Raw genomic sequence first — 25,629 nt, forward strand, 5'->3', positions numbered from 1 at the left:
GTATTTTAAATTAACATAATGTATAGTATAATATAGTTTTGTATAGTGTAATGTATTATACATTTTATTTCTTGACGTTGTCTATAGCAATGTAAAATTGACAAATGACAATAAATAAAAATGAAAATGAAAAATTCTCTTATACTATGAATGGGCAAGAAAGTTAAAAGGAAAACACAAATAATTATGAACAGCTCTTTTCACCACGTGATGAGATTATTTCAGCAAACAACTCAATCAGAAGGTTTTAATCAGAAACAACAAAATTGTGAACAAGATGTTTTGTATTAAAGCAAAAATTAATTTCAATTATAAAAGTAAAAATTACAAGAAAAACAAAACATTATTCTTCTATACAAGAAGTAACAAGCTATACATAAGTATACATTATTATAAAAAACATGTAAAAAATACATAACAGTAACACTGTCATGGTGAATAAAGTTACAGAATCACAAATTTAAAACAATACTATACATTTATTACTTCATATGAGAACCTGGAGTTTTCTCCGCTTTTTATTTATTCCTAACAGTTTTATTTATTCTACTACATAGCATTAAATAAGGGTAAAAATAAATATTCATGATTTAAATTCACAATTTTACAAACTGATTGATACATGTATGAGTGTGATAAACTACCTTAACAGTACAGTTATTATATCTTCAACCCTTTCATGCTCATAAGACTCAGATCAACTACTTTACCAATTTGAGATGGTTAATTGCTAGTCTCTAGTGGTGACATACTGAATTATAACAGATGGTCTATTTCACGATTGTTATTTTTAATTTATACAAGGGCTAAGCAGAAAGTAGATTACATATCACTCTGTAACTGCTATGGAAGGGACTATTGTGGCCATTTTGATGTCAGGGCATTTATCCATTCAATGGCTATCTAGCCGTGCTACTGAGAGGTTACTTTCGCTCCTTGTTGTTTTACAATTACAATTTTAAATGAGTGACGCAATTGAAAATTGTATGAGTTGTGAAGTGCAGTCCGTAAAACGATCAACCAACTGAGCACAATAAACCAATTGAGATTTTTCGCCAACTCTGTATTTATGAGAACGATGTAAGTAGTGAAGGTGGATTGCGTCAGTGGTGCATTAGGTTTAAAAATGGCCAAACCAATGTACATTATGACAATTGAAGTGGGCGACCAAGTATTGTGAACGATTAAATTGTCCCTAGTTGATGAAAAAATTAATGACCGCAGATTCACAATAATAGAACTCTCACTTAGTTTTCCTCAAATTTCAAGAAGTTTGTTATGTAGAAATTAGGTTACTATAAATTTTGTGCAAAATGGGTACAGAAAATCTTAACAGAAACCCATAAAACTCAACGTATGGCTGCTTCAATGTCATTTTTGGACATAATTGAAAAGGTGGTGACTTGCTGCTTGATCAATTCAATACAGAAGACGAGGCTTGGGTAAAACACATGAATTGCGAAACCAAATTATAGTCTAAGGTGGGGGGGGGAGCACACACACTCCTCCAAAAAACCAAGGAAATGCATGCAAACATTATCAGCACAAAAGATTATGGCAATTGTTTTTTGGGACAGGTAAGGAGTTCTTTTTGTTGATTTCTTAGAACATGGTACAACCATAAATTCCGTGAGGTATTGTGAAACCTTGCAAAAGTTAAGAAGAGCAATACAAAACAAGTGCAGAGGTAGGTAAAGTTTGAAAATTTGGTTTTTACACAAAAGTCTGGACCTTTCACTCAGCGACTAGCACCTGTTTCCAGCAATTCGACCTGGCTTGCGACGCAGTGCTTTGATGATGACGTGGAACTGTGGGAGGTCATGACTGACTGATAACGCTGGTATTTCAAAACTATTTCACCAATATTATAGTGCCTAAATTGGTATGGTGACTATGTTGAAAAATAGTGCTTAAGTGTCACTTTCAAATGTATGTAATAAAAGCTTTTTTCTTGTACTTTGTAAAAAACAGTTTGTATCAAAACGTAATCTACTTTCTGGATAGCCCTCATATAATCATTATTGGAATTAAAACACAGTTATTCCATACCAAGATTAACCAATAATTGGCAACAGCGCCTTATCGAGTAAATTAGTAAAATTCCAATTATTTACGCAAATTAGCTTTAAGCTAAACTAGTGGTAGTGAGATTGGCTGTGGAACAGATGACAATGAATCTGGGATTGGACATCAGACAGTCTGGTGCATCATCACTGTACTATTCTTGTTGCATCACTTGTCTATTAAATACCCAAGTAAGGTTATTCTATCATTAAAAATACATCTTTGTATAGTACGATGTATTAATAATAGACACAACTTAAAGAATTAATGGAGTCAAGTAGCGTCCTGAGTCTATGACCAGGAGAGGGTTAAATACAGAATTGAAGCACCTTACAAGACTAATATCATAAATATTAACACAAGCTTATCGTAACATACCATAAATCATAACATATGAAGCACTGATCTTATATAAATAACTTATCTAATAAGAGTATGTCTTATCATTACAAAAACTGAACACACAATTTATTATCACTTATACAGAGTTCGACGTAAATTTTCCGTTTAGTAAAGTGAGTGTTCAAAAATTACCATGCCAATAAAATGCTTCCGCTGAGGAGTATCACAGAAAATAAAACACGATTTGGTGTTGTACTTTACTGGATTAATTTGCAAAGTTGAGGGAATATATGTTGTAATAAGTTCCATGAGAGCAGCATTATTTTCTTTTGCCATAGTAACTTTTTAAATCTTAATGTTACAACTCTTTTATTGTAACTTACACAAAGAACACAGAATGTCTTAAGAGTTTTAATTATTTAACACCACAGATACCTCTTTATTCAACTTATCCTGCTTGTGATGTTTTTTATCACCAATATCAAACAAAGACTTAATGGATACAGGCTTCAGTATCAGACGGAAGATTCAACAAAATACAAGAGAGCAAATTTGTACAGTTATAAACAGTATCTTCAAAATAAGGTTTGAGCAATGGTGACAACACTACTTTGGAAGATCGCATGTTTCATAACTTTACGGAAATATGAAGATTCAAGGAACAATTGGAATTTTTTTTATTTGATACAAGTAATAATGATCACACAATTTTCAATTATTAATTGTTATTTTGTGTAAAGTCTTTCGAAATCAACAATTTTATAATCATGCGGCTCAACAACAAAAGTCAATTATGTTGTATTATTACACACACAATATTTGTACAAACCTCATATATAATTAATTCATTCTAAATAAAGGCACAAGTTGATTGAAAGTCTATTTTACAACGTATTATTTAATAAATACAACGTGAAAAGCTATCTATAAATAAAAAAAAATATTGTTAACTACTTATTATATAATCTAATGGTAATTACTTACAAAATAGTAAATTCAATAATTGTACAAAATTGAGCAAATATAATACAAAAAGTTCTACAATAACAGCTTTGTACTCTACACGGTCAACAAATAAGAACAGTTTTTAAATAATATAAACATTAGAAACTGCTCTTCAAATTAGGCTACAAGTATTATTATGAAAAGGAACATAACAAAAAAAATTGCATTTGCATACACATACAAATCAAGAGAAATATTGCTTTCAAAATATTATACTTACAGATATGGAACTACGGATGTAGATACACATATATAAAGGAAATAAACTGAGAATAAATATAAAAAGAGACAAAACACTTGTAAACATTAGACATTATGTATAAATACAACTCATTTACAGAGAATAAACCAAGATATAATACAAGTAAATAACAGATTTTCATAAAGTATTAAACAGACAAATTTGCGTTAAAATACTTGGTATCGGCTACAAACAATGGTTTTTTTGACATTTCAATTTACCTTACTGGTTTGCAGAATACAATCCATAAAATCTAAGCAAAACCATACCAATTAATGTTTTACATGAAAATGTTTAAAACCATATCTATCAGAGGCAATATACAGCAATTTAGTACGAAAATATAAACTCAAACTATGGATTGAATGATTATATTTCAGGGAAATTTGTTTTGTTTATTGGAAACACTAGTGTTATATATTAGCATGTATTTTTTTTGTATAAAATTGTAAATAAATTAATTGTTGCACACTTACGTGCAAAAAAACACAAAAACGTGTTTATAATTTAAATATGATGTTATCCCGAGCCAGATATTTTGCCAATAGCGAATAGTTAAATTCAAACAGGTTATTCTTATTATATATTTTTTTTTAATTATGCTAAAACAATAAAAAATAGTGCTATAACTTGAAAATGTTTATTTTACTACAATAAGTCCCGTATTTTACTAAATAAAATATCGGTGCTTAAACTATTTTTTATTCTCTTACGGTTAGAGCATAGCCCCTTAAATGTACACCATTTAGTAGCCAATATAAAGTTTTATAACACAATTTTTTTCTTAATACTTGTAACTGACACCCTGTATAATTTCCACTTTTGAAATAAAAATAAGAAAATTTGTACTGGTTTCTCATTGGCTGAAAGTCAACGTTTCTTAAATAAAATCTTAATATTTACTGAGAATTATGGCAAACATTGTTTTCAACACTCATTGCACCTTAAAATTTTGTAGTTAAAGCTAGCACCAAAAGATATAATAGTTACAAATATTATTTATCTGTATAAACATTAACTTGTTTCACACAGAGAAAGCAACAAGACAAATTCAAGGAAATAACACATTCTAATGAAGTGTTAAATTATTTCCTCCGATGAAATGTAAACATGAAAACTTAACAATACTTTAAGTATTATGTCGTCCTTAAACAATAGGCAGCTGTAGCTTCAATGAGGTACTAGTTAATATCACAGGAGAGGCAGGTACTAGGATTTCAATACTGTATCATCATCTCCCAGCCTTCTACGTTTGGCTGGCCTCAATGTAGAGGCCTGGAGCTCGAGGTACAAGTTCTCGTCACCACATGGTGCATTGTCCTTCATTAACAGATCCACTTTTGATTTCATAGCTTTATCCTGGAACCAAACACAACTTAAGTTCATGCACCTAGAAACAAATCACATTTTATGTAATTACACTCTTTAACCCTTTTAGTGCCACAAACCGTGCAACGCGACCCAGTGAAAATAGGCTTGAGTGCTGGGATTTCGTTAAATGACCCAGTAAATGTGTACGAGAAATAACGAAGTAACGTGACGAGACTTTTGGAATATTTTAAGTGTCTATGACATTGACTGAAACCATGAAAACTGCTTTACAAAGGTCCAAATAAGACATTTTGTTTCTGCACTAGTCTATATATATAAAAATGAATGTTTGTGTGTTTGTCCTTTATGGAATCGCAAAATATTAGACAGACCATTATGAAAATTTGATATATATACGTATTTTTCCACAGAGAAGGTTTATAAGCTATGCCCATTGATGTAACTCACCACCAAGCGGCGCTGCAAAAGATAAAAGGTTTCAAAGCGCCTGCACACTATAAACTGCAATTACGAGACAGTTACGTATATTACATAGCTAAACACTATTTGAAGGCGCTAAGTTATTATGTATATTAAGATACATTTCTGATTGAACTTAAAGTTTGAGTGTTAGACCACTTTATAATAAAGTACATGTACGTGCACAATGGCTATAAACATAAACATATTTTCTTGATCGTGGCAACAAGGCAAACTCTATATCGGCGTTGTAAATATAATTCAATTAAACCAGAAGTTCACATACACGGGCAAAGCTTACGAAAAGCATGCAAAGCCGCGGGAAACAGCTAGTATTAAATAAAACCATTGAGTTTATTGGAGGTTTACAATAAGTTCTTAATTATGCTCTTAACTGACAATGTGATAAGAGAAGGGAAAAGAATAATAGCCACTTTCACAAAATTCTATTACAAAAGATACTTGGACTAAATAAACGTATAACTTTTAAATTAAAATGTTTTTTACTACTTAATTATCAGTCTAAACTATTCTCATCATAGATATAGCTAACTGATCATGGCTCTGTATTTGTTTGAGTTGTCATTTATTACATACATAATCTTGAGCTTATTGTTACGAAATATATGTAATAATGTTATACAAACGTTTGTTAATATTATAAGTAAACCGTACTAAAAAATGTATACCTACTTAGTAGTTCTTCTGTTTGCAGGTAGATAATGTCAAATTCATGAAATAATTTTTAAGTTGCTTACAGACAATTTAAAATAAATCTACTATTTTTTATTATTTAAAAAAAATCATATTTAAGGTACCAGTTACAAAATCTAGTGTGGATTCAGTATATCACCATCCAGTTTGGCTGCTTTTCTCATATTTTTCTAACACTATACATAACACGTTGTAAATCTATTCTAAGTGTTCTAATCTAAGTATTCTAAATACATATTTCTTATATGTTTATACATAATTCCCATTCAGATTTAAGCATTATATCTTTTAAATAACTTATAAATGACTTCTTAAAAAAATTCAGTTGGCTGCACCTTTAGCCAGCATCTTTTGAGTTCATTGTCATAAACGAAACACTGAGAGCCAAGCCATTTATTCATGTGCATAAATAAAGAGATGTCCGAAAGCTTAGAGATTGTGAAACGTTGATCTTGTCCACAAGTTCATCACACGTTTGGTGGGAAACTCAATTGCAGCAGACATTTTGTAAAGTTATAGAAAATGAACTAGCTTTCGTACAATCTTCTAACTTCAACTTAAAAGATGCCCCAAATCTGTGTAAGTAACAATTTATTATTGACAAACACTTACATTGTTCTGAATTACAACAAATTTTGAAATTGTCGTCCATCTATTTCTATACACTTGTCAACATGTTTCACCATATTCCTGGTCACTCTTCTTAGCTGTACTATGTCTATTTCATTAATTGCATTGGCAATTTTTGTCTTCAATTACTGGAGAGATTTGGTTCTCAATCTGGGGGGCTGCACCCCCCTGGGAAGGCATAGATTTTCAAGGGAGGCTTCAGTATATTAGACTAATAGGAAAATGAACAGTGATTCTCGTAATGCTTATGTGTGTGTTTATTGAGTAATTTTTTATTGTATAAGGAATTTGGTATAACACATAAAAATTAAATTGGACAGTATTTCCAAGTGTTAGGACAGAGAGTTGGCAATTTAAGTTGAATGAGATTCATTTAAAGTTGATGTAGGTGTACTTCCTGACCACATTCAGTAACAGGCAATCGACGTAAAATGTAATTCTGACACAAAGGTGAAATTCAAAAACATGGAGATGAATATTTTTGGTTAGCTTCCTGATTACCTGCAAGTTGCTTTGGAAGGTGCAAAGTTGTTAGTACAATTCTCACCCACACACCTCTGTGAGTCTGGATTTTCAACATATGCTTATCTACAGTCAAAAATCGAGCAAAACTGGATGTCAAACGCAATCTGCGATGGGCTTTGTCACGGCTAAATCCAGATATATAAAAACTCGTAAAAGACAAACAGTGCAAACCTTTTAACTAAGTCACAAAGTGACTGATATAATAACAAAAACTAACTTACTGGTGGCATAAGTGTAGGCAAAGACTACTCAAAAAGGTATTCAAAATAATATTAAACATTGTATTGAACAATTATTAAATATTTAATTTTAAAACGTACAAATCTAACCTACCTAAAAAGTACAAATTTAAATTTTATTACTTGTGTTGACCACATTATGTGATGATGGTATAGGGGAGGCGTGACCAAATTTCAGTATACACACAAAGCCTAAAAGGTCAAGAACCCCTTCTGTAAAGTATGAAGATTGCTCTTGTAAACAACTTCTTTTAAGTAGATCCACAAAAAGAAGTCAAGACTAGACAAATCACAGGATCGTGGTGGCCACAATCCTGTTGAAATTATTCTTCCATAAAAAAAATCCTGTAGCATCTCCATACTAGAGCGAGCTGTAAGGCAAATGGCACCACCCTGTTACAGCCAGCACTAACGCTCATCCTCTTGCAATAAACCTATGAACTGTTGAATAATGTCTTGGTAGAGGGCTGCATTCACAGTTGTTTAAAAATCAAAGGTCCTATTATTCTTCACCTTGAAACCGCAGACCATACGCCTATTTTTTTGGGTGTACAGGAATTTTGATGAAAATGTGAGGGTTGTCAGTACCCCAGGTCCGGTAGTTTTGGCTATTATCATAACCTCTCCAAGATGGAACCAAGCTTCATCAGTAAAGAACACTTGAGATAAAATGTCAATGTTGCCTGTAATGAATGTCTTGAACCATTGGCAGTAATGAACCCTTTTGACATTATCAGCATCCTTCAGTTCATAGAAAACCTGCATTCAGTATGGATACAATTTCAATATTCTTCTCACAGCAGTGTGGGCTGAACCTAATGAAATGTTCTTTTCCCGGCTTAGTCTTCGCAAAGATTTATGTGGAGATCTCGTAACTGATGCTTTAATATCCTGAACGTTGCTTGGGTAACACTGAACCTGTTTCATGAAAATTTTTAACTAAATTCTGTATTACACTTTTAACTGATGCTTGTTTTTCGAATATTTCCATGAATCGTTGCCGACACACAGCGGAAGATCTCATTATTAATTTAATTTCAATCACAAATATACATTCTTCAACAATCATGCGCATTCTAACAAACAGCAACCTAACCTCACTTTGTTAAAACGTCAATGCTTGACCTTCACTGGTTCAATTGCAATCACTGGTTCAGCTCCAGTCATACTAACATTAGAAACAGTTTTTAACCTGTTTCACACAAATATATGCATTTCAAAAAAAAAAATTAATTTTGCACAACCTGTCTCTTTTAAGTCAAACAACCTGTATAATGTGCTTTGCTTACAAGTAGAATTCACTAAAATTGATGGCATCACAATCTTACAGAGAAACTTAGATGTACTCTAACCTGTAGCCAGGGGTGAGCCAGGATTTGCTCTATGGTAATCCTCTGGTTAGGGTCAGCCTTGAGCATTCGCCTGATGAGGCTGGCGGCCTGGGGAGAGACACCTCGCCACTCGGGTCCAGACATGGAGTAACTGACTCGTACGATCTGCTCCACCACAGGAAGAGGGCTTCGGTCCTTACTGAACGGTAACTTGCCACTCAAGCTGCAACAGTCAAGAAAATTTTAAACAGAGATCTGCAGCCCATTATCAGAAATAACAGGAGCTGAACAAGTTTTGGGTAGCAAAACTTTTTCATATTACTAATTTCCGATTATGTCAATAAGAACTTCTAGGAAATAAACATAGGTATACTCAAATTACAAAATTATTGTATTATTTTATAATATGTACAAAACTAGACTAATATTTTACAGAACAGTTACAATCAACTGAACATGAAATTATTCTTCTTGGAAAAATAAGAGACAAGAGTAAATGGCACTGAACTTGCCAATCCAAGAGAAGCCAATCCTACTGGAACTCTTTTCAATGCTACTTCCAAGTTGTTGACGATAACCCGGGATTCTGATAATCGAAGTTCCTTTAGCTGATTTTCTGTTTTTCAAGATCCACAATTTTTATTGCATGTGAAAGTAGACAGTGAAATTCAGAAAAGTAAGAATATACCCAGGAAGGATTGTAATTATTTTGTAAGGATGTAACTATGAATGTTTTTCAGAAGAAAACGTCTATTATACTAGATGACTAAAATATGGTACATGATTAAACACGAATAAACAAATAAGTTACTATGAAAGTTAAGTCCTAAAATGTTTAGTTTCCTGCCAATATGCATGAAGATTACACAAAATATTTGTATTCTACGAAACCAATGAAATTACAACTTCAAATTCAGTGTAATTAGCTTTTGATAGCAGTGCATTCTGATGACTCTTCTGCGTGAACTGTGGATGTGGTCTGGGTCAAAATATCGCGCTGAAATGAACAAATAGCGCTGCTTTATACAAACAGCAGAATTGCAAAGAACAACACCGTCTAACTTCAGATGCTCCATGCTTTAGTATAGAGAAGTACTTTGTTAATGTAGATGAGTTAAACAATATTACAATTTTGTAATTTTTGTAAGTTGAGTTTTTAACCCAAACTATATCCACTAGGAGATGCGAGAAAAAACGAGACAGTATTGTTTCTTAGGCGAAAATCTCTAAATTAACAGAATTTTTATTCCTCCTGTAAAGTTACCAAAAGCGGTATTGTTTCTTAAGCGACGATGTAGTAAACTATCAATTACTACCAAGAATGTTGGAAACTCCTAAACAATGGTCGGTTATGAATTAAAATTATTTTTGTATTTTTTTGCATAGCTCAAAAATGTATATAATTAGTTTTATTATGAGCCACTGAGAAATTAAGCATTTGTCAGATCTTTTTATAGTTATATTTCTATAGATAAATCACATTGAGCTTCGGAGTTAAACTTACATTACATGCAAGATACAAACTACAATTGGCTTTCTGGCAGCATATAATAAGATTAATACAATCCAAAGCAAATCAACGCTCACTTAAAAATAATTTCACGTGAGATGTATTTTACTCTGTGACACAGTTTAAGTGTTCTACTGCAGGGACTGCTAACTTCAATCAAGGTAATCAAACCAGCCATGAATGAAAAAAAGATCAATGTAATTTAATAAGTGTGTGAATACAACCAGTGTTTATTTGTTTGCGTTAGAAGGCCTGTGGTTATTTACAAAAGACTAAATGTTTACAAATACAATGTAAATTGTTTTAAAACTGTAAAAACACAATTAGATTTACTAGTCTAGATTTAAAGACACAAGGACTACTGACCACAAAAACAGCATGACACCCAGACTCCAGACATCAACCTGATGTGTGTAGAACCCAGTTCCTTGTGTCATCAGTATCTCGGGTGCCGTGTAGACGGGTGTCCCACACATCGTCTTCAGGTCTGTATTGGTGTCTATTAACTTGCTCAGTCCAAAGTCACTGACTTTCACTAGCCGTTCGTTGCACTTCTGGTTCTTACTCATCAGCAGAACATTTTCCGGCTGCAAGACAATCCTTAGTTACACTAAGTCAACATAGAACTACCAGACATGACACAATTTCTTCAACTACCAAACCTGGGACTAGTGTCACTACACATAATCCAATTACTTGGATGTTGCCTTTTTAGGATGGATTGGACTAAGGTGTATTGGAATCAAGTTTCAGTGAAATCTGACGTTTTTGCTATCACCTTTCACGACAAAGTTGCACTGTAACATTTATCATTAAGGATGGTGAACAACATTGGAGCTAGATTTTAGCAATTTATAAAAATACAAAATTAACAAAAAAACCCACTGTTTTTGGACTTTATACAAAGTGTTTCGGACCAGACGTCTCAAATGTCTAGTGATCAAATGGCTAACTGCAGTGATTTAGTTCAAACAAATTCCCATCTAAATCGACCCCAAAGAATTTGCTTAAAATTCCAAATCTGTAAAAATAGACGGTGCGGTGTCCCAAAACTAGAAGAGTGTTCCATGTTCAAATTTTAAAAAAAATATAAATGCAAACAAACATTATGTTGTACATAACTTTTAAAGTGGGTTTGCGTCCTAAACATTCTGGCAAAAAAAATTAATTTTTTTTTCATTTTAAAAAGGCAGCGTTTTTGCCACTTCTGTGATACAAACCCATATCTGAACAATATTTCTTCGATACTTCATGACACAAGCTTTCATCAAATAATACCTTGCATGGCCATATTTTTGTACAAGGCATATTACATACCGCACAAGACTTTTACTAGCCATAACCACCGGCCAAGAATCCTAGTTGTTCCCGAATTTAAATCTCTGTTCAAAAGAACCACATTTCACACTGTTGAGAGGGTGGAGCTAATGGTGATCCCGAAGGCGGACTTTACAACTTGTTCCTCAAAGTGGGATGACCATTTAAACAATTGCATCGTGTCCGATAGCGAGTACTTTGAAGGCGATTACAGTTGGTTGTGATCGGTAAGCTAGTTTTTCAGTAACATCAAAATATTGGATACTTTGCCCTCATACAAACTCACCTTGAGGTCCCTATGAGCCACCCTCTTCAGGTGAAGATATTGCAAGGCCAACACCAACTGGTAGAATATACATTTGGCCTCCCCATCACTCAGTCTTGTAACCTCTCTGATCCTCTTGGCCAGCTCCCCACCACTGACGTACTCCATGACGATGTACAAGGAATCGCTCGTGTCAAACACGTCCTCCATCGTCACCACACATGGCTGTAACACACCACAACTGTTTACCATGTCCACAGCAGACTAACAACAATACAATCTGCACAATTTTATATCAAACTGTGTCAAGAAAATGTTTACAATTAGTATTGAACATATAGAGTACAGTTGTACACAAAACATTGTACACATTATTGTGTACATCTATATTGTCTTAGTTTAAAAAATACATGACCCAAATAAAATACAAATCTGATAACCGTTTTACTGATTTTTATATTTAAAAAATTTTGTTAGGAAATATAACAATGGAATCAATGAGAGATTAATTACAGTACTGTGTTTTGATAATTTGGACTGTCAATAATTTGGATTCAGTTCTGACAAAACAAGTCTATGAAATGAGTATTCGGTGTAGGTGTTAGTACTACAATCTAATCAGATGTATTATTTATAAAAGATACAGAGTTTAAAAAAACAAAAAAATAATTATGATTTCTTTGATTAAAGTTTGTTATTGACGATGGAAGGATAGAAAGGATGACAGGATTTTGGACATTTGCCATCTTTATATGTTATAAAAGGTATAACACAATTTTTCAAGAATTATAATCTATCCTCTTCGTCAGCCGAATCCCATAATCAAGAATAAAGAAATTTCTAAAGTATTACATTTCTGTAAATAAAACGCATTAATACTAAACTACAATATGTATATGGTCTTTAAGGAAAGTGTACAGTAAGACTAAAAGGAAATCTGCCTCATCTTTTTTACAATACAAGTTTATAGCCCGATTTCAATAAATAATACACAATTGAGTTTTGTGCAAAATATTTAGTTTTTGTTATTTTTTTTAATTTAACTTTTAAAATATCTGTTCTCTTAAAAATGTATATTGAATTGGCCACCATTTTGAAAATTATGACTTTAATTTGATAATATTGTTTTGTAATTTACACTATAAACATCAGTGATCACTTGAAATTTAAAACCTGTAACTTAGTTTCCTAGATAAACAATCAGTAGTAAAAAAACAAATTTAGACACAACATATTTTCACACAAACCTATATTTCTTGCATATCTATTATTAAAACGTATTTTTTTTGAACATTCAAAATCTTTATTGTGAGTTATGTATTGGAAACAATTGTACCTTTTAGCGTAGAAACTATGACAGATAACACGGCACAGTAGAGTTAAACTGCTGCAACAAACTTACATGTTTCAAGTTTTGCAGTATCCTAACTTCATTGTAAGTCTTTCCCTCTTTTCCCTCTCGCTTCTGTATTTTCTTTATAGCAACATATTTTTCATTTATCTGAAATAAAATCATAATTTAGTACACTGAAAACAAATACGTGATATGGTTACAAACCACAAATTAATGTCTACTGTACACAAAACATTTAATCAAACTGTCATTCACCAAATTAAACGAACCGTCTAGGCGATCAAATACCTTAAACCTTTCAGTTGGTTTAATATTTATTACTATAATATCAAAAATGATTAGAGGAACTTTAATAATACATCCTGTAAATTTTTGTTCCGAAACGGAAGAAAAGCAACTCAAAAAAATAAACCCAATCAAATACAATGTACACAACATTGAAATTTCATTATGTTGTTGAAGAAAACAGTTAAATAATGTTTTGACATAGTTAATCATAAAATAATAAGAGTTCCAAAAAGAGATTGAAAATGTTATATGCAGTATGCAAGCCAAGAAACACATTACTCATCCAGTGGATACCAAGGTCTATCTCAGTTCTCATTATACTTGTACATTTCTTTTCTTGTATTACAAGTCGATTTTTATACACATATCCCAAATTTCATTATTCTTGGGGTAAGTGGATTTCTCAATCACAACAATCGTGCCCCCTCCCATCACCAATGCTCCATATGTTTGAATCTAGTCATTTAGTAACATTTCTTCAGTTCTAAGGTTGTTTTCAATTGAATTAAATTTTTGTGCAACACTGTTCATAAAGAATAAGCCCATTGCTACACCCTATCACCCATCTTTCATCTGATGATGTTTCTTGTAATATATATTTCTGTCTCTAGTGCTAAAGACCTAAGACTTTTGCCATGATTTTCTCTCTCCCTTGTCAAAAAAAAGTTTTTGATAGTCATGTAAATTTGTTAAGAAGTTAAGTCAAACATAAGCTGAAACATACACATCTTTCAATAAAAAAACTGCATCTAGCCAATGGTTGTAGCAGTGGTATCTCTTAAGGATCTATTCTAAGATCCATTATTTTTATTATATGTGTAAGTGGCCTTCTCAACTACCTCAGTGAGTAATGCAAGCAACTCATTATTGTATATAGATGACACTGTGCTTTCTCCAGAACCGGACACTTAGAACACTTGAGGTACACATTGCAGTCAAATATTACTGAACAAAACTGTACTGTAATCTGGCTCTAAAAAGTCAACAGATTTTTCTGGGAAAAAGGAAAATAAGGTAGCCAAAATAATTGAATAAGTGTACCAGGCAAAATATCTTGGTAGTACTGATAAACGACCAACATTTTGAAATCCTTATGTAGATAAGATTTGTAATAACTAAGTTGACCTCAATACATTTTGAGAGGGGTTAAACAGATGAGCTGTCCCAAAACAGTTAAAATAACTTACTATACTCTATTCAAAACCCATCTGAGATAGAATCTAATGCTGGGAAAAGTTCCTCAGAGGAAACTTCTACAGTCTTGAAACTCTAAGAAAAGGCCTTTGCATTCTCACTGATCAAGACCCAAACAACTCTTGCAGGGACTCATTTAGAGACAACAAAAGCCTTACTTTAATATGACTTTTCAACTGTCACTTTTTCAAACAGAGAAATCTAACGAGAGGAGCTGACTCCTGTGATTAGCAAACAAGTAGAGCCAATAATTGTGTCTAGCTTATCCATCATCTCAATATGTTTGAGAAGCAAACACCATAAAAGTCAATGCAAAATTCTAGATCATCCTTCTTGATGAAACCATTGCTTGTCACTACCACCAACAAATGGAGAAGACCATCTACAACTGGTTGCTAAACCGCACTTGTTTGGATGATTTCGAACATAGCAACTGTAAATGTTGAAGTTAGACAATTTTAATTAATTATATAAACCTTAATATTTTTATCATTATTAGAAATTATTTAGGTTTAGCTGACTCATTACTGTGTCACAATGAGTATGTGAATAAATATTTATGGCTATGAATGCATTCAGTTTAACGTTGTCAATGTCAGAACAATAGGAACATTCCCTCATGTCAGTTCATCTGTTCTCAAAATGATTTTCCTTCATTCATGACCGGATAGCAAATTTTGGCTAAAAAACCTAGCTCGCAATTACATATTCTTGAGTAGGGAAAGTACTTTGTATCCATTCAGTATCCTGATTCCTTTACTCACAGCAAAACTCCTCTTGCTTTAACGTAATTCAAGGAGAAGTTTGTTTGTATGTTTCTAACATTGTAGCCACATCTATTATTTGGCACCTACTCTTGTTTGGCACACCTGGCATTAGTCATGTTCTGCCAAAAGTTTTAGTTCCTCCAGCTTAGCCAAATATCTCAGTAACATTGGGTATGAAGATCCTTACACTATCCTTAATTGAACACTGATAATGTGGCTATGGCGAAATATGGATTGGTTTTTCAAATATATCCCACCCTATTTATTAATAAAACTGAACCCATACAGTATATTAAATCCAAATATCTTATTGCTCTATTGCCCCACTAGCTAACTAAAATATTCAACATGAAAATTTAAATTTGCGTAGTTCCTATATGTACCTTGTTCTGGGCGAGTTTCACCTCTCCGTACGCTCCACTGCCTAATGGACCAATCACCGTGTAAATCTCCTTCATTTCAGGTGGAATCCAATGTTTGTTAAATGACGTGTCTATAAAAACATACACTGAAACACAATTATGACATTTAGGGCATGGTGACATTAGTTTTTCAAACTGGTTAGAATAAAAGAGAAATGTATTTAAACATAATTATTTATCCTATGGGGATTGTGACTAGTTTAGTCCACTGATTGAAAAAAAAAACACATAATTAGAGAAATTTTCGATTGCACTGTAATCTTACTCAACCAGTAAAGAACATTCTAGCTGTCTGTTCATTTCCATGACAGAAAATGAACATGACTTAAGAAGAATGTTCTCTACTGTTTGAGAAAATGTTGCACTATTTGCTGTCGAATCAAAAATGTCTAACTATGTGTTTTCTTTCAATTAGTGGACCCTAGAAGATAGTTTTCAAGGTAAAGCCTATTTGTTCTGTTGGATATGATTTAATAGTATATTATCTAAATGGCACAACGATTTTATCATTATCATAGTATTACTGCTAATATTAATTCCGTAGTATCGTGTTGGTAATTCAAGTTACATTCATAGTATAGAGAATAAAGTTATGCAATAACTTGGTTAGAGTTTTGGTTCATCTTTCTTTGTGTGTGTTTACAACAAAATCTTGTAATATTAGACAATAACCAGACAAGATTGCATTGATGGAGTCAACTACAAGTACTCCGACTCTTAGTACGACTGAACTAATACGAAATTCGTAATTTAATATGTGTATTTCCAAGTATTTTTATTTAATACAAACAATATTCCTGACGAATTTATATATAAGTAATTGGATCATTGTTTCACTGGATGACATTTTTTTTATAAACCTTGAGAATTTGAAAATTTACCTTGACACTAAAGCTGTAGGTTTAAACATGTTTGTTATTCATTACAGACTCTTACTAATCTTGAAGTTTATTTACGCAAACATTATTTAACCTGGACTTAACAATTGATTACTTGTTAATTCAATCATTGTATTTTACATTTTGTGTTATGTAAATAGAATGAAATCTAAACTAAATAAGGAATAATAGTAACAAAATATTGTTTTGCCCTCTCATTACATAAAAAATTACAGTAATAACAGTGTATATCATGTTACTTGAGGTTTTAATTTTTTGTACACACGATCACAATAAACAAATTAAATACATTTTTAGTAACTGAATTATTTTTTGAATAGTGTTAAGTACTTTAAATCACATTTTTTTATTCATAATCAATCTTACCACATAAATAAAATCCAAGAATAATACTTATAAGGCAAGAACTGACTGAAGGATAAGAACACACGTACTGTACTACGTATAAAATATTTAAAATCATTAAATCTAATAAACAAATGCAGCATAAAAAATGTACCTTTGTTGTGAAGATTTGCCAAAGCAATTTCATCTTTGTTTTTCAAAATCACCTTATTTCCTTTTCCAATTTTATTATTGTTCACGAATGTACCATTCATACTTAGATCCATCAGATGTATTGCTTCGATTCCCGATAGAGTTTCTTTGAATATTTTAAAGTGGTTTTTACTTATCACCTGCAGAAGGTTATCACAGACACATCCATCATTGAAGACCACATCACATTTGGGAGACCTACCAAACGTATATTCGTCCTTCTGCATGGCTAGAACAAACATCAACCAACATTCAACATTACGTGTGAACTAAACATTAAAACATTATTTCAAATTACCAATTTAACGACTGAACCTGAGTTGAGTTACCTTCCAATATTAGTAATCTTAGTTTGAAAAACATAAGTGGTAACGTATTAGAAATAGACGAGTTATGCTGTTCTATCTAATACTAGAAACAAAAGTCAGGAAAGCAATAATTAATAAAATACGATAATTAAGAAACATTATGGTACAGTGAAATCCTGCTATAATGTTTATTTACTCACAGTGGTGTAACTAAGTAGGAAAGGAGGAAATTAGACACCCCCTCCGAGCCTTAATTTGTTTTAAATACATAAGTTGTGTCCAAAAATTTATGGGAATTTTTAAGTTTCACCGGTTTAGATTGTCAAGATTTATTTTATTATGTTTGTACTCATGCTCTCAAGTATAATAAAACCTCCAGCTATATTCATTGAGTCAACGACAATGTACAATTATTGAAACGTGTTATAACAGGTGACGAAACATGGGTTTACGGATATGACATTGAAACTAAGACTCAATCATCCCAGTGGGGGCATTCTGGATCGCAGACAGAAAAAGGCTCAATAAGTGCAGGTGAACGTGAAGGTTATGCCCACTGTGTTCTTCAATTTTAATGGCATAGTGCATCATGAATTTATTGCCACAAGGTCAAATGGTCAATAAGGAGTACTACCTGCAAGTTCAAAACCGTTTGCGTGAAGAAAGCTGAAAAAAAAACAACCAGATTTGTGACAAAACTTGCATCATGACAATGCACCTACTCACACTTCTTTGCTTGTTCATGAGTTTTTGGCCTAAAACAATGCCCCAGTCTCCATATTCTCCAGACATGGTTTTGTGTAACTTTTTTTATTTCCAAAAATAAAGAGAATCTTAAAGGGTCACTGTTTTACAAGCATACATGATATTAAAAGTGCGCCACTGAAAGAGCTAAAAGTTATCCCAAAGATAAGAGTTAGAGAAGTGTTTCGAGGATTGGAAGAAGTACTGGTACAATATCTAATGGGAACTATTTTGAAAGTGACATCATTGTAAACAAATAAATAAATTTTTTTTAAATGAAAGGTCCTTGAACTTTTGGAACAAAAACTTGTTTAAATGCAGCAGTTAAAGGTTTTACTTTGAATTAGGCCTATTTAATTTGTTTGAATTTAATTTATTCCATACCCCAGTGTGGTGTGTTCTTCAATCCTAGTTACGCCACTGTCCACTGATATGTTCCACATAAAAGAACAAGCGAGAAACTTGAGCGGTCCTCAGTTGGATCCTGGCTGGTTTATTAATACCTGTCCAGATGAATAATGCACTCAATATCATTACCCTACCAGCTCTCAAACCCCGAGTTGATTACCAACAGGGCTCTCGCAGAAGTAGGCTGTGGCAATCGGCAGGTGGTGAGGAAAAGCTGGGAGGGTTGCCTGATATTGCCAAGTACCAAGAGCTGCTATTCTGAAGGGAAGGCTTAGCTAGATTCGAAAGTAAAAGTGGATAAGAACAATAATAAACTGGAGAAGGTTGGAATCTATTAACTAATAAACAATAAAGTATTCTAATGATTCTAAATACTTGTGTCACAGGTTCACCGTGGATTTATTACCAACATTTAAATAAACATTATGAGAATGCTCAATAAGGCAGGTGTTTCTGCTCAAAAAGGACCTACGTACTGTTTTTTGAGTGATAGAATATTCTGCATAGGTAAGGTTGAGGGCAGGGGCCGCCTCATGTCAAAATCCATGAGGAATGATTTTGAGCATTAATATGTCATGTCTCCTTGGAAGAAGGGGGAGGTTAGCTCTGTACCAGCTTCTCCAGTCAAAGCAGGAGGGGTGGCAAACACTTATGACTAAGTTAACCCCAGATTTAATGGACAAATCAGCTTTTGCTGTCACCAGTATAGGTTCACATGAAAGGTAAACTGGCCAGAAGTGAACCCTCCTGAAGTTTTTTATGCCTTACCCTCCTCTGCTTTCTTGTCACTCAGACATTGTAAAATAAACCTTGAAAGCTACATGGAGGTACATAAACTCTTAATCCCCAACTAAACAAAAATAACTCCCGCCACCAGGTCATCAGCCTTTTTATCATCTTACCTGTCTACATTACCTCTAGGCTAATTTAAATCTTACCCAGAGGTTTAAAACTGATGTTTTGTGTCGGGTAAAGCCACCCCCACATGGATTCATCATCATCATCATAATCATCCAGAGTATCAACAGGAGTGTTTTCTGAACACACCAATTGAGTGTTCGGCACTTCGGGAGAAAGAAACACGTCCTGTTCATCTCCCATATTAAAAATTTCTTACAGATTAGTCTCAGTATTTTCCAAAGACAGACTTCTTGATAGGCCTGGCAATATCTGAAACCAGTGTCAATATTAAATTATATAAATATATTACATACAGACTATGTGTAAACAAATTAGATACATCAAAGTAAGCCAAAGGTGGTAGAAACCTCAAATACGTTTAATTTAAAAGTATTTTTTTACACAAGACCATAGACTGTACTAAATTTAAAGCAGTTTTACACAACCCGACCCTTTTAGTTGTATAGGTACTAAATTTAATGGTAGTCCTTGCAGAAACATTGCTCAAGCATGTGTCGAACAAATTTGTATTATACATAACATATTTAATATTTGCTAAAAAAAGTATATTTTTATTAACACTTAATTTTCTTATTTGGAGAAATAGTTGATATGGGAAGTGTTTTTACTATACAGCTTACTCTATGCTTTCAACACTATAAATGTGAATAAATTGAAAATAGTGGTTAAATTAATTAAACATATGATTCTGCTATCATAAAACAATGCTTACCCAGAACAGTTTACTAGATTTAACAGGGTCTTTCATTTCATGTTTGTTTTAGCTGTAATAGAGCTCTAGAGACCAAGATGGGATTTTATGTAACTTTAGAGACCAGTGGGACATAGACTGAAGGGATTTCGAAATAAGACTATATGTTATATTCTTATTACATATCCCTGGTGAACTATATGTTAACCAGGGACCCAACAAATATCCATGTATAATTTCAGTACAATAGGTCCAGTAGCTTTTACGTGATTAAATAACACACACAAACAAACACAAAGGCAGGCACATTAGATTTTTATATAATATCAGACTGTTGTTTGGGTTTCTTTAGTATTATAGCACACAACTTAGTATGAAATATACTTTTATGTTGTGGCATCATTTCATTGGCATTATGCTCTCTATTGTTGTTGCTGTTACAGTTGTGTTTTTATTGTTTTTACAGTTGTTCTTTTTTAAGTTTTAAGTGATTTGTTATTGTGAAATTAACACACATCCATCATTGATTTCAAAAGATTTGAACTGTAAATTAACACATGAAAACATTTAGAGAGTGTTATCGAGTTTTTGAAATTATTCTAGTTTTATTCAGTCCAATTTTATGAGGGCCTAATATACTTACATTTTAAAGTTTATCACAGGAATTTGATTTGTTTGTTTTTTTTTTACTTCCTTATAGGTAAAATACTATGTTTATAAACCAATATAAATGTTTCAGCAAATAATGTGGTTGCTGCCATGCAATGTCTCACAAAATATTTAAAAACTTTGAATAAATCAAGTTCTTATGTATGTTATTGGTATGTCTTAGTTCTTAGGCTTAAGCCTACCATAACTAACATCAAAGTCTTGCCATTCACACCACAGCTGTAGAGAGACAGTTCCGTCACATAAGTGAGTATGCCTGATATCAGGCGGAATGTTCCAGTTAGTTTAGAATGAGAATGAGAATATCTTTATTTACAATCTTTGAGATTATAAACAGTGTCATTAAATACATTAACATCAGGAAAAGGTTTTTTGAAGATACTCTTCCAGCGTGTAGAATGGCCGGTCTAGAAGCCATTGATGTAGTGCTATCTTGAGTTCCTTTCCTCTTTTGGACAGCAGGTGAGGTGGTAGGAGATTGTGGAGCTTCATTCCCATATATGATGGTTTTCGCTCATAAAGCCTCAAGACGATGTACAGGAAGGTTGTAGAGGTGTACATTTCTGGTGTTGTAGTGGTGTACGTCATTGGTCCTTGGAAGACTCTCCCCATCAGCGTACATTATTACTTCTTGGATGTAAAGTGAAATGACAGTGAGAATCCTCAGAGACTTGAATGCCTCTCTACAGCTCTCCAGAGGTTGTAGTCCCGCCAGTGTTCTAATACATTTCTTTTGTATGATAAGTATCCATTGAAGATTTGAAGCAGTAGTTCCACCCCAGGCAGCAAGACCATAGCGCAGGTGAGACTCAAAGAGGGAAAAGTTACTTTTGCTGTTTCAAGGCTACCGAGAGAAAGAATTTGCTTGATGACAAAGTGACCAGTGTTGAGTTTTTTACTAAGATTGTCAACGTGATTAATCCAATTTAGTTCAGTATCCACTGTTACTCCAAGGAATTTTAAATGATCTTCAATACTGACATCTGGAATGGTTGGGACTTCTGATGGTCTCCTTCCAAAAGCGATCTGGTTAGTCTTTGATGGATTTACTACAAGGTCATTTCCATAGCAATATTGGATGGCCATGTTGAGAGCTGTATAAGATGAGACCGCAAGGCCATCTGCTGAACGTTGGGTCAGAAATAAAGTAGTGTCGTCTGCATACATTAGAGGTGTGCAGTAGTTTCCTAGGTGTTGGGGTAGATCATTGGTAAAGAGAATGAAAATCACTGGTCCTAATACGGAACCTTGTGGCACACCTCTCAGCACTGGAAGGACTTTTGATCTGACTGCCTGTGTGATACCATTTGATGAGTGGTAGAGCTCTACTAGTTGGGTACGACCCTTTAAGTAGCTCTCAAACCAATTATTTGCTGTCCCCTTGATTCCAAGCAATTCCAATTTCTTTAGAATGATGTGGCTGAGGCAATCAAACGCCTTACTTAAATCAAGAAACAAAGCTGTGGTCAATTTTCCCTCTTCAATGCTGTCTGTCACTGATTCAATTAGTTTGATCAATGCCGTTGTAGTTGACTTCCCTTTTGTAAATCCATGTTGGTTTTTATTTAAGAGATTGTGCTGAGCGCAATGGTCCAGGAGTCTTTGAAGAACAATTCTTTCACATAATTTTGAAAATGTTGATGTCAGTGAAATTGGTCTGTAGTTGTTTGCATCATGTTTGCACCCACTTTTAAATTTAGGGAACACTTTCAAAATTTTTAATTTTGAGGGGAATTGACCCTCTTTAAAATTCAATTCAATTCAATTCAATAATATCTTTATTCACACATTCATCAAGAATGGTTACAGAGTCAACACATGCAGTAAAAATTGATTTCATCAAGAAGTAGGTAAACTAGTTTAAAACTATTATAAATGCAAAGAGAAAATATCTTTAAAATTTGATATTAACTAACATTTCTGTAAAATAAAATATATATGAGGAGAAAATATATGAATGCATATACATACACATACATGTCTTAAATAATAGCATTAACAGAATTAAAAAACTCATTCAAACTATAAATTGTAGAGTTTATCAACAGGCTGTGCAGTCTTTTCTTCAGAGTTTTAGAGTCACATGTTTTGAAGTTTTCTGGAAGCATGTTAAAGAGTCTTGCACCGCTATAGGAAGGCTTCTTGGTGTAAAGGGTTGTTCTATGTGCTGGAAGGGATATATCATTTGTCCGTCTTGTTGTGTAGCTGTTGACGTCACCAACCCTTGGTAATCTTTCTCTTGAGGCGTGGGTGATTACCTCGATGATGTATATGGACACTACTGTGAGTATCTCAAAAGATTTAAAAGCTTCTCTACAAGATTCTTGTGGCTGTAGTCCTGCCATGATCCGCATAACCCGCTTCTGTAATACCAGGACACGATGAAGGTTGCCGGCAGATGAACTTCCCCACAGAGTTATTCCATATCGAACATGTGATTCGAACAGAGCGTGATATGCGGCTTTCAAAGCGATAGAGGTACCAATGGATTTAATCCTCTTCATTGCAAAGATTGCAGAGCTAAGCCTTGAACACAGTTGGTCGGTGTGATTGCTCCAGGAGAGGCCTTGATCCAGAGTTAGGCCTAAGTGTTTTGTGTTGTCAACTCTCTGAAGATCTGGGGGCTAAAGATTTGTTGAATATGGCAACCAATGGGGGGGGCTAGTTCGTCAGCACAAAATTTTAATACTTTGGAAGAAATTTCATCAATACCGGCTGAATTTTTGAATTTGAGGTTTTTAATTGTATCTTTAACCTCTTCGATGCTCGTTTTGGTCATTGTTTCCATTAATGCCGTTTCATGTGGTTCCACAGATTCCAATTCTTTCTTCTCATCCACTGGGATTTTTTGTAGTGTTGTTTCTGCCATATTAACAAAAAATAAATTCAGATGATTGGCAACTTCTTGAGGGTTATGTGAAAGTTGTCCATTTATTTTAAGTAACAAAAAGGAATAAATATTGTCTGATCATATAGCTGCAAAGAAGAATTAATCTACAAATCAATACTGGATTTAATGTTTATTCACTTGTTCTGTTTATTGCTAATTTACTCCTGGTTGTAGGGTCATAGCTGACGGTTGTATTTACCATTTTGTAATTACAGGTTACTTATATACAGTGGTTTTGGGCGGGTAAAATATTAGGGAAAGTAGCAAATTTGCGTAATGAATAATTGACTTCATCATCAATAACAATGAAGCGGAGATAACCCACCAAAGAGTCTACAAATGAAAAGTCTGTTATTAAACTTTGGTAGAGTATGAAAAGCGGATCCAATTTTTATATTACTTAGAATTATAACCATTGCTACTTCATATATCGAATTACAGGAACATCAATCGATATCAATGTTTCTGATACTAAATGAAAATTATATGTTTGAAATTAAAACAAATAATTTAATAGAGCTACAATAACGTAATGCTATAAATAACAAAGTAATAATAAACAATAACAAATGGTTATAAATATTAGTAGACAGGATGTATAGGACAGGGAATAGGAAAAATCTTATTTAAGTAATACAAAAATAATATATCTTAAAACAGTTAACCATCTTGCAATGCCTATTTGTTAACTTTGTTTAGATGTAGTTACTTTTAACACAAATTGTGTTTATAATATGTTTACAAATCATTACAGATGATTTCTAAGCTAAAATAGTAGTGAGGCGGGATGAAGCAATGATTCTGTAAATAAAAAAATAGATCAGATTTACAAATTTGTAAATGTATAGCATTGACCTAAATAAATAAATATTTTTATTAACTAATAACAATTATAGGTACTTTGGGATTATACCGACCACACCAGTATGAAGAACACAAAAATATAAATTTCTAGAAACAAACATGATAGAACGAAAAAACAACTGTTTAATTACAAAATTACAAGAATTTCCAGATATTTTGATCGGTATTGTTGTCGCTGTTATCTTAACTTTCTCGATAATCCCGATTAGGGCAGGGCGCGGCATCACATGATTTGCACGGTACATAATTGCCTTTCCATTACAATTCAATTTATATTTCTAATCAGCCCCTCTAGAATTCGATATTTTACTGATAGGTACTATCTCGAGGGATGTTTTTCTTTCGTCGACATCAGCGCGGGGCAGCACTGGCTGCCGAAGCCCGCGCTGATGGCCGGAGGCACTCGCATTTTGGGTGGCGGAGTGTGATCAAGAATAAAAACAACTTTGAGTGTTTTCAATAAAGAGTTTAGTTTTAGTTTGGTAATGTTTGTTTTTGTTGAATTTTTGTGTTTGGAGAAATGTAGAGGTAAAACACGGAAGTACAACAAAGCGACGCACCAGCTGAACGGGCGGCGAGACTCTGCAATCACGTTATCTACTAGACCGCTCGACTTTGACCTTTGTCTGAGGGTGGGGAGGGGTTTGCGATAAGACAATTCCTGTTTTATATTGACGAAATATTGTTCTACGCTAATCT

The 25,629-nt window shown here is 33.3% G+C and overlaps 1 protein-coding gene across 1 annotated transcript in view; it reads right to left on the reverse strand.

Annotated features, from left to right (window-relative positions):
- Positions 1-266: 266 nt before the first annotated feature.
- LOC124367730 (serine/threonine-protein kinase Chk2-like) overlaps positions 267-25,629 on the reverse strand; it is a 38,679-nt gene continuing 13,316 nt past the window's right edge. The window contains exons 2-9 of the mRNA XM_046824807.1: positions 19,834-20,065; positions 17,398-17,664; positions 15,961-16,085; positions 13,377-13,475; positions 11,996-12,199; positions 10,759-10,979; positions 8,904-9,105; positions 267-5,011 (exon numbers count right to left, since the gene is read on the reverse strand). Of these exons, the coding sequence (XP_046680763.1) occupies positions 4,862-5,011; positions 8,904-9,105; positions 10,759-10,979; positions 11,996-12,199; positions 13,377-13,475; positions 15,961-16,085; positions 17,398-17,664; positions 19,834-19,996 (1,431 nt within the window). The 5' untranslated portion in view covers positions 19,997-20,065 and the 3' untranslated portion in view covers positions 267-4,861. The remainder of the gene's footprint in view (positions 5,012-8,903; positions 9,106-10,758; positions 10,980-11,995; positions 12,200-13,376; positions 13,476-15,960; positions 16,086-17,397; positions 17,665-19,833; positions 20,066-25,629) is intronic.

Source organism: Homalodisca vitripennis, chromosome 8, assembly GCF_021130785.1.
Source record: "Homalodisca vitripennis isolate AUS2020 chromosome 8, UT_GWSS_2.1, whole genome shotgun sequence".
Classification (NCBI taxonomy): Eukaryota; Metazoa; Arthropoda; class Insecta; order Hemiptera; family Cicadellidae; genus Homalodisca; species Homalodisca vitripennis.